This window comes from Rhinopithecus roxellana, chromosome 5, assembly GCF_007565055.1.
Source record: "Rhinopithecus roxellana isolate Shanxi Qingling chromosome 5, ASM756505v1, whole genome shotgun sequence".
NCBI classification, from domain to species: domain Eukaryota; kingdom Metazoa; phylum Chordata; class Mammalia; order Primates; family Cercopithecidae; genus Rhinopithecus; species Rhinopithecus roxellana.
This window is the reverse complement of record NC_044553.1, coordinates 15,736,026-15,745,100: the sequence shown is the minus strand read 5'-3', so window position 1 is coordinate 15,745,100 and position 9,075 is coordinate 15,736,026. Positions and strand designations below refer to the sequence as shown.

The 9,075-nt window shown below is 56.5% G+C and overlaps 1 protein-coding gene across 4 annotated transcripts in view; it reads left to right on the top strand.

Annotated features, from left to right (window-relative positions):
• Window positions 1-2,551: 2,551 nt before the first annotated feature.
• The window catches only part of ARHGEF40 (Rho guanine nucleotide exchange factor 40), a 20,469-nt gene continuing 13,945 nt past the window's right edge, over window positions 2,552-9,075 (top strand). Inside the window, exons 1-7 of one of the 4 annotated variants that reach the window (XM_030930595.1) lie at window positions 2,552-2,842; window positions 5,451-5,648; window positions 6,339-7,587; window positions 7,739-7,906; window positions 8,052-8,172; window positions 8,768-8,864; window positions 8,971-9,051. In XM_030930595.1, the coding sequence (XP_030786455.1) occupies window positions 2,840-2,842; window positions 5,451-5,648; window positions 6,339-7,587; window positions 7,739-7,906; window positions 8,052-8,172; window positions 8,768-8,864; window positions 8,971-9,051 (1,917 nt within the window). In that variant the 5' untranslated portion in view covers window positions 2,552-2,839. Of the gene's footprint in view, window positions 2,843-5,450; window positions 5,649-6,338; window positions 7,588-7,738; window positions 7,907-8,051; window positions 8,173-8,767; window positions 8,865-8,943; window positions 9,052-9,075 lie in introns of all 4 variants that reach the window. The other 3 variants (XM_030930596.1, XM_030930597.1, XM_030930594.1) reach the window with 3 other exon arrangements.

Genomic DNA, 9,075 nt, shown 5'->3' with positions numbered 1-9,075 from the left:
GTTTTCCATAAGAACCATACTGGAAATGTCTTCAGAATTATTTTAACTATTACTCTAAAACAAGTCTAGAAAAAGGTAGGTTTTTTTTTTGTTTTTTTTTTCTCTGACCCACAGGGACATATCTATCACTTTTAGAATCTCAACGCTGGCTTCTACGAAAACAAATTTAGCATTTTTTTTTTTTTTTTAGCGTGATGGTTAGGTGGCAGAAACAGTGATGCGGTGTTTAAAACTCCTCTTTTATGAACTTTGACAGCTTAGATGAGACCCTATAACTTATTAGTTGAGAGTGAAGGCTCTGGCATCAGACAGCCTAGGTTCACATCCTGGTTTCTCATTTACTGTGTAGCTTAGAGAGAGTTTATTAACATCAATAAGTTACAATTTCATCTGTAAAACAGGAGTTCGAGAAGCCCCAAAGAATCTTTAATGGGTGAAGTATGGTAAGAACTGTTTGTGAATGAGAAGGCTTGTAAGTCTGGTCTATTCCCAGCCTCTAATTTCTCCATTATAACTACCCCTTCATATTCCCCCACTAAAAATACATGTATCAACACATACTCTGTTGTGTACACACACACGTACACACACACACTTCTAGGTAAGAGCCTGCATTCTTGGAAGAAAGTGGTATTTAACTGCTGTGACCACATGTCACTTACTTAAAATAAACCATTGTAATTTAGCACAGATTTGAAAACTCCTAGAAAGAAGGGGTAACTGCATCCCTGATTCTGTATCCAAACTTCCTTACCCCATCAGCTCAAAAACTTTCAGTGGCTCCCCTTTTTCTCCATGAAAAAAAAAATGATCCACTCCCTTTTCCCAGGAGTTTGTGGACCCCCATAGCCAGATTAATTTATATTCCACCACGTAAGAGTAGTGAGCCCTGGAGTCCAATGGACAACCTCCGACCCTACCAAGCGTTCCCTAAACAATATGAGGAATGGAAGGCCTATGTGAGGAAAGGTTCAGACACTCTCAACACCGAGAATGAATGAGCTGGGTTTGAGACAAGTGAATAAGATTTTTTAAAACACTGGCCCCTGTAACCAGCCACTGGGCAGTATTTACGGAATGGACACCAGGGGGTAGCAAAATCTCACTCTCCTAGCTCTAGAGAGTGTCGGTGACTCGAGGGTCCCATAACCCAGTGTTAGAAAGAGCTCCAACTCCACAGCTCTAACTGTGCTTGGAAGATGGTTACTGGGGCTTGCTGCCATAGGTTCTTTTTTGACGCTATGGAGCAGAGGCCTCTTCTTGCCTCTAAGAAGGATGAACATTTGCTCTGTCCTTTTCCAGGCTCAGCGGAGCGGAGAAAAAGGTGGAGGTTAGCGTCCAGAGGAGGTGAGAGAAGAGCAAGTCACCTTGGCGGCTCCCCCGCCTCCCCTCTCGCTGTTCCAACAACTGCCCAGAGGCTCCGGCCTCCGAGGAACTGCAGGCGAGGCCGGACGTTTTCTCATCATCGCCCTCCAGCTGCAGGGGCACACGCGTTCACGCCCCTCCGGGGACTATTCGGCTTTCCAATCTCCTCTCCTCTCCTTTCCGTCCACCCTTTAGAAGGGCTCACGGAGCTGCGGTGCTTCCCGGTGCCTGCTCAGAGGCCAGGCAGGGTATCTCCCCGCCGTGCCCGTGCCTCTCCCCGGGCTCCTGGGAGACCCCCATCCGGCCTTCCTTTCCCATTCAGACACGGTCGGGGGACGCTCGGGGTTTGATGAGGAAGCGAGGCTAGAACTTTCGTAACTAGCCCACCCCGCTTTGTCTCCTGAGCCAAAAACCCATCTCCACGGCCACGAGCCCAGGCCCTGCGGGACGCTATAATCACCCCAACAGAAGGAAAGGGCTGGCATCCAGTACCGAATCCTCGAACTGGAGGCCTGGTGCCTTCCCTCTTCTAGCCGAATAGACAGATAGGGATGCGGAAGGGAAGGTCCACGGAGGAGAGAACTCAGAAAATGTCCGGCGAAATGCACGCCCTCCATGAGCATCCCGATCCGGGAACCCTGCCACCTCGCCCACGATGTCCGCCCCCTATCCCAAGCCTTCGCTGCTCCCTGACTCCCGCACACTCCCGCCTTCCCCAGGCAACACAGAGGAGCCCATTGTCAGCCCAGAGGCTCCAGGCCCGAGGAGATGGAGGGAAAGGAGGAGGGCGGGCAAGCCCCAGGGGGATTGGGGAATCCCCTGATTCCCGGCCTTCCGCTCTCTGCTAGGCAGGCAGGGGCCTGAAGGTCTCATTTGAGCCCCGGGTCCTGCCAAAGTCTAGAAACCGATGAGAGAAGAGGGTCCCGGGCGAGTTAGAGCGGGGAGGCTTTCCAGCCGCAGGAAGACCCCAGTTCTGGGAAGGGGCGGCACAAGGGAATTCACGCACGCCCCAGCCTTTGGAGCATCCCTTGCCGAGGCTAAACTGATCCCGCGGGGAGCGAGGCGGTGGCGGGAAAAGAGGGGCATCCTCGGCTGGGCGGGCCTCCGAGGGTCAGGGTCGGGGTTACCCGCTGGAGGGCGGGGCGGAGAAGAAAGAAGGTTGCCGGTGAACGGGACGGATAGGCTGGGGACGCCCGGGGAGCGGCAGAGAGTCTGGACGCGGGAGATAGAGTCCCGGCAAGGGGTCCCGCGCGGAGGCGGGGGCGGGCGCTGAAGGGCGGGGCGGGGAGGGGCGGCCGTCTCGGCCCTCCCTGGCGGGGCCCCGCGGCCTGGAAGCCGGAGCGGGCCGAGCCGCCACCGCGGCCGGAGCTGTCCCTTAGCCAGACCCGGCGAGACACGAGCGGCGGGAGGGAGGCGGTGGCGCGCCCGGCCCCGCCCGCCCGACCAAGCGTCGGACGCGGCCCGGCGCCGAGCCATGGTGAGTCCGGCGTCGCAGCCCCCTGGGTCCCCTTGGCCTTCGCGCAGCCCGCTCCGGGCCCCCAGTCCCCAGCCTGGTGCCTCCCGATCCTGCCTCGGACTGTTCGGCGCTCCTGGGACTCTCCTCCCTCCCATCCCCCCTTCTTCGATTTGTCTGTCCGTCTGCCCGACTGTTTAGCTCCTGTCCCCACCGAGTATTGCCCTCACCCTTTCTTCCTCCTCTCCTCCGCCTCCTCCCCCATCCTCCCTTGAGTCTCTCCCCTAATCCACACACCTCCCCGCTCCCCGCCCTCCTCTGTCCTGACCTGTGCCTTTCTTTCCTGGAGCTTCCCTCCCCCTCCTGGTCCCAGCTCCTTACCCGCGGGAGACCCCAGCGGGTTGGTCCTGCAGCGTCCCTGGAAGAGGCCCGGCCCCTCGGGTCATGAGAACTGACTTGCATGGAACCACCATTTTCCATCCCTGTCCCCAACCCGGTGAGGCAGGCCCACCCATCCGGCCCTGGGGGACCGGCCACAGCTGTGGCTGGGCCGGGTCCAGAGGCATGGCCAAAAAGGGAAATTCCCGCAGAGAAAAAGGGCTGCCTCAGGGTAGTTGGGGGTCCTTGGGGGGAGCTCACAGAACCAGGGGGCGTGACACTGCCAGAGCCGACCGGAGTTTGTGGGGGAGGGAAGTGCCCCAGAGCTCTTGCTGCAGGGAACTGAAGGGCCGCCTCAGGGCACTCCTGCTGCAGAGAGGGGGGAACACGAGCCGGAGCTCCCTGCAGGGAGTAGGGGACCCTGGTAGAAGCAACTTGGGGCCCTGGAAGCTGGAGGGTACCGCTAAGGAGAAGCCCACACCAATAGGAGTGAACACTACCCTGGAACTTTCACTGCAGAGTACTCTGAAGCATCGCTGCAAGAGTGGACACTGCCAGAGAGAGCGCCCACTGCAAAGAGGGCGGGGGCATGGCCAAGGGGGCGCTCGCTGCAGAGTGAAGGAGGGGGAGAGGCCTTGCCAGGGGGAGCGCACCGCAGGGAGTGGAGGAGGGGCAGGGGCACTACTGGGGCCGCCCCTCTACGGAGGGAAGGGCACCCTCTGGCAGGGAGGCTGGAGGAAAAAGAAAGAGGAACTGGGCCAGGGAGAGCTGACTCAGTCTCTCTGGTCTCCTCTCTGGTCCCCGCCGGCAGGAGGCTGGGTCCCCGTGCTCCCGCCCGCCGCCTCCCTCCCCAGACCCCTCCTCCCCTCCTGCCGCTGCTGTTTCCTGTGGCTGAGACTCTCGCTCAGCCATGAGCTCACCGCCCCTAATGGGTTGCAGCTGCCTCGCTGATCAAGCCCTAGCTCCGCACTCCCGGCCTTGGAGCAGACGGCCCCACTCTGCCTCACCCCCGCCCATCTCCACCTTCCCCCCACCCACGCGCACTGCGTCCGCCTGGTCCCGGAACACTGGGGGTCTGTCTGCTCGCCCACACACCTTGGGGCCGGGTCTGCGAGCTGACGCGCTGAATGTCCCCGTCTCTGGAGTGGTTGCCCTAACTTCCTAGACAGTCCAGACAAACTGGATGGAGGAGCTCAGGGAAAAATAAGCTATTTTGTTTTACGGCAAAGGCAAGACATGGGGGTAGGGCAGGTAGAGACCAAGGTAAAGGCTGCATTGAGTCTCCCCTTCCCCATTTACTGCAAAAAAAAGAAAAAAAAAATTCCAGTAAAAGGAACTTCAAAGACTGTCTTGAAAGAGAAGTTTGCAAAGGAATAGCCCAAGGGGTGGTTGTTTAGGTTAGGGGATGGAGGAAGATGTCTCATTGACTCACTTAGGGAGGGGAGTCTGGATGAAGCAGGGCTGAGTCTTTTTGAGACTCCTAGTGGAGGCTGGCAGAGAGAGGTCCCACTGGAATCAGAAAAGACCAGCTCTAATGCATACCATTAAGGCCTCCTCCTCCCTTCCCACAAGTTCCTTTTGTGACTTTTTTCTCTTTCAACTGCCCCCACCCGGTTCTTTGTAACCCAATCCCACATGCTCTAGGATTGGGTGATTGCTTCAGAGCCACTGTGGGAGAGGGAAGAGGGATGCTAGAAAGACCTAAGACAGTCACAGACAGTCTTTCCATCCTCCTCTTTTCACCAAATGACCATCTCTTTTTCACCAAATGATCATCTCTAGGACATAATTGTGGGTGATGGCACCTCCACTTAAGATGGGGAGCTCTGGATGGTGGGTCTTATGAGAAGGGATTTGCAGGATGGCTCACACCCTCAAGTTCTCAGCCATAAGCTCAGTCCCCTGATAGCCCAGAAGCCTGTCTTTTCTCTCCTGGGAAAGGTCTATGCAGTCACCCCAACTCACGAGCACCCGGAACAGCCCTGATCAGGGGCATTCACAACAAATTCTCTCTGGATCTCCAAAGCCAAGGTCTCAGAACTTGAGTGTTGAGTGCCCTGCCACGCTTGTGCACTCTGGCCCAGCCCCACTCCCGTTCTGGACTCATCAGCCAGCATTTCCTGAGTGCTCACTTTTTGCACACATTGTACAATGGGGGCCTTGGAGAACACAGCCACCCCCAGACCAGTGCAGCTCCCAAGGAGCTGCGATTGGGTGAGCTCTAGGGATCTGTAGCCTGGTCCTATCTCTACAGGAGCCTGAGCCAGTGGAGGACTGTGTGCAGAGCACTCTCGCCGCCCTGTATCCACCCTTTGAGGCAACAGCCCCCACCCTGTTGGGCCAGGTGTTCCAGGTGGTGGAGAGGACTTATCGGGAGGACGCACTGAGGTACACGCTGGACTTCCTGGTACCAGCCAAGCACCTGCTTGCCAAGGTCCAGCAGGAAGCCTGTGTGAGTGGCCGTGCATCACTATTCTGCCTTCCCCAAGATCCACTGCCACACTCTTCAGACTAGCCAGGCTGACTAATTCCCCCACTAACCTGGATATACAGCCTCCCCTAATACTGATCTCTCCAGAGTCACTTAAGCCTCGTTCTCTGACCTCCCACAAACTTTGACCTTCACAGGCACTGACCATTCAGACACTAACACACACACGCACACATTCATCTTCCCCAAATTCATCTTGACCCCTGAGAAATACTGACCCCCAAAGACCCTAACTCTCCAGACCCAATTCCAGACATTTTCACCCCCTCATATGAATTTCTCAAGATACTAACTCCCCCGTACATGAGTCAACAGAGATCCTTCATTTCTACAGATATAAAGACTTCTAAGAGTCTTTAACTTCTCCAAGACAATGGCATCTGCTGACCATGTCTTGGTAGCGATTCAGTTCTTACCCTCCCACACACGGAACTAGCTTCCTCGAGAAGCTTCCTACCACTAGGAGACCGATCAGTCCCAATCCCTTCCTCTCTGCCACCTGAATACCCCAAATCTCCCCTTCTGCTCTCCTGAGAGTGTAATCTTCCAGGCATAGGGCTGGTCCTGCCTAGGGTGGGCCCATTCTAACTGCCCTCTTCTGCTGGCTTCTTCAGCAGAGGCCTGAGTGCAGCCTCCCATCTCTCTCCCCAGGCCCAATACAGTGGATTCCTCTTCTTCCATGAGGGGTGGCCGCTCTGCCTGCATGAACAGGTGGTGGTGCAGCTAGCAGCCTTACCCTGGCAACTGCTGCGCCCAGGAGACTTCTATCTGCAAGTGGTACCCTCAGCTGCCCAAGCACCACGACTAGCACTCAAGTGTCTGGCCCCTGGGGGTGGGCGGGTGCAGGAGATTCCTGTGCCCAATGAGGCCTGTGCCTACCTATTCACACCTGAGTGGCTACAAGGCATCAACAAGGACCGGCCAACAGGTCGCCTCAGTACCTGCCTACTGTCTGCGCCCTCAGGGATTCAGCGGCTGCCCTGGGCTGAGCTCATCTGCCCACGATTTGTGCACAAAGAGGGCCTCATGGTCGGACATCAGCCAAGTACGCTGCCCCCAGAACTGCCCTCTGGACCTCCAGGGCTTCCCAGCCCTCCACTTCCTGAGGAGGCGCTGGGTACCCGGAGTCCTGGGGATGGGCACAATGCCCCTGTGGAAGGACCTGAGGGCGAGTACGTGGAGCTGTTGGAGGTGACGCTGCCTGTGAGGGGGAGCCCAGCAGATGCTGAAGGCTCCCCGGGCCTCTCCAGAGTACGGACAGTACCCACTCGCAAGGGTGCTGGAGGGAAGGGCCGCCACCGGAGACACCGGGCGTGGGTGCACCAGAAGGGCCTGGGACCTCGGGACCAGGATGGAGCACGCCCACCCGGTGAGGGGAGCAGCACTGGAGCCTCCCCTGGGTCTCCCTCAGGAGCTGAGGCTGTCCCAGAGGCAGTAGTCTTAGAGGTGTCTGAGCCCCCAGCAGAGGCCGTGGGAGAAGCCTCTGAATCTTGCCCCCTGAGGCCAGGGGAGCTTAGAGGAGGAGGAGGAGGTGGCCAGGGGGCTGAAGGACCACCTGGTACCCCTCGGAGAACAGGCAAAGGAAACAGAAGAAAGAAGCGAGCTGCAGGCAGAGGGGCTCTTAGTCGAGGAGGGGACAGTGCCCCACTGAGCCCTGGGGACAAGGAAGAGGCCAGCCACCAAGAAGCCCTTGGCAGTCTGCCCTCACCAAGTGAGCACAAGCTTCCAGAATGCAGCCTGGTTAAGGAGGAATATGAAGGCTCAGGGAAGCCAGAATCTGAGCCCAAAGAGTTCAAAACAGCAGGCGAAAAAGAGCCTCAGCCCTCTGAAGCCTGTGGGCCTACAGAAGAGAGTGCCAGAGAGAGAGAGCAGGAGGGGCCAGGCCTGGTGTGTATGGCAGGTGAGATGACACTGAGTGAGGTTCATGGGGCGAGGGCCAAAGCAGGTCGGGCCTATGGGAGGGGGCAGGATGAGGAGCCGGGTTACGCTGGGAGCAGAACAACCAGAACCATCTTAACTTCAGTCCCATTTTTCTGTCTGTGTCTGTGCAGGACACGCAGGCCCAGAAGGCCTCCTGTCTGACACTCCAACACCTCTGCTGGAGACTGTGCAAGAAGGAAAAGGGGACAGCATTCCAGAAGAGGCCCTTCCAGTCTCCATCTCTGATGACCCTGATGTGGCTTGGGACTTGATGGCATCTGGATTCCTCATCCTGACAGGTCAGTGGGCATCAGTGGGTGAAGGGAAAAAGGATTGGGAAAGAGAAGCAATTGGGTGGGCTTGGGGACTGGGGGAGGCAGGGTGGAAGGGAGGTAGGCTTGGACTGCTCCCAGCCAGGACAGCCTGGCCGTTTTGTGTCTTCAGGAGGGGTGGACCAGAGTGGGCGAGCTCTGCTGACCATTACCCCACCGTGCCCTCCTGAGGAGCCCCCACCCTCCCGAGACATGCTGAACACAACTCTTCATTACCTCCACTCACTGCTCAGGTAACCGAGGCCCAGTCCTGGCACCCTGGACACTAACCTCCTGGTTCATGAGGACCCTCACCTCCTCCTTCTCAGGACACTGACCTTCTGACCTCTAAGGACACCTACTTCTTCACCCTTCAGATTTCAAGTCATTGACCTTTGGCCTTACTGACCCTGACCTCCAGCTTCATATCTTCATTGATCCTCAAAAGCAACACTGTTGACTTTCACTGTCTTCCAACACTACCAAGATCATCAGGACATTGGTTCACTTATTCAACAAATATTTATTGAGCACTGAGTACCTATTAGGCACCATACTACAGGCTGACATTGAATGCATGCCATTCCAGAACAGAATTCTGAACTTTCCAGACCTTTAATCCGTTGGCCTAGTAGCCATATGAATATAGACTCCCAACTGCTAGGCCACTTCCTCCTGTACACGCATCCCAGAATTTGGCCCTTTGCCCATATCTTCCCAAATGTACCAGCAACTAATTTCTCCTGAGGACTATTAACTAAATACAGACCCTGTATGTCTGCCTTGCTTTATCTGCTATCCCCCAAAACACACACACAGCAGCCTCCTTGACTCTTCCTGCTCCCACAGGCCTGATCTACAGCCATTGGGGCTCTCCGTCCTGCTGGACCTTCGCCAGGCACCTTCACTGCCTCCAGCACTCGTTACTGTCTTGAGCCAACTTCAGGTAACCACCCCTTGAACAGGCAGTTCCCCTGGATCCTAACTCTTCACTAGTGGCCAGTCCAGGACACCCAATTGCCCAGTTTAGGGTTATTCTTCTCTGCCCTTAGGACTCAGGAGATCCTCCCCTCGTTCAGCGGCTGCTGATTCTCACTCATGATGGCCTTCCAACTGAACTCTGTGGATTTCAGGTTTGAGCCCTTCATTCCTACCTA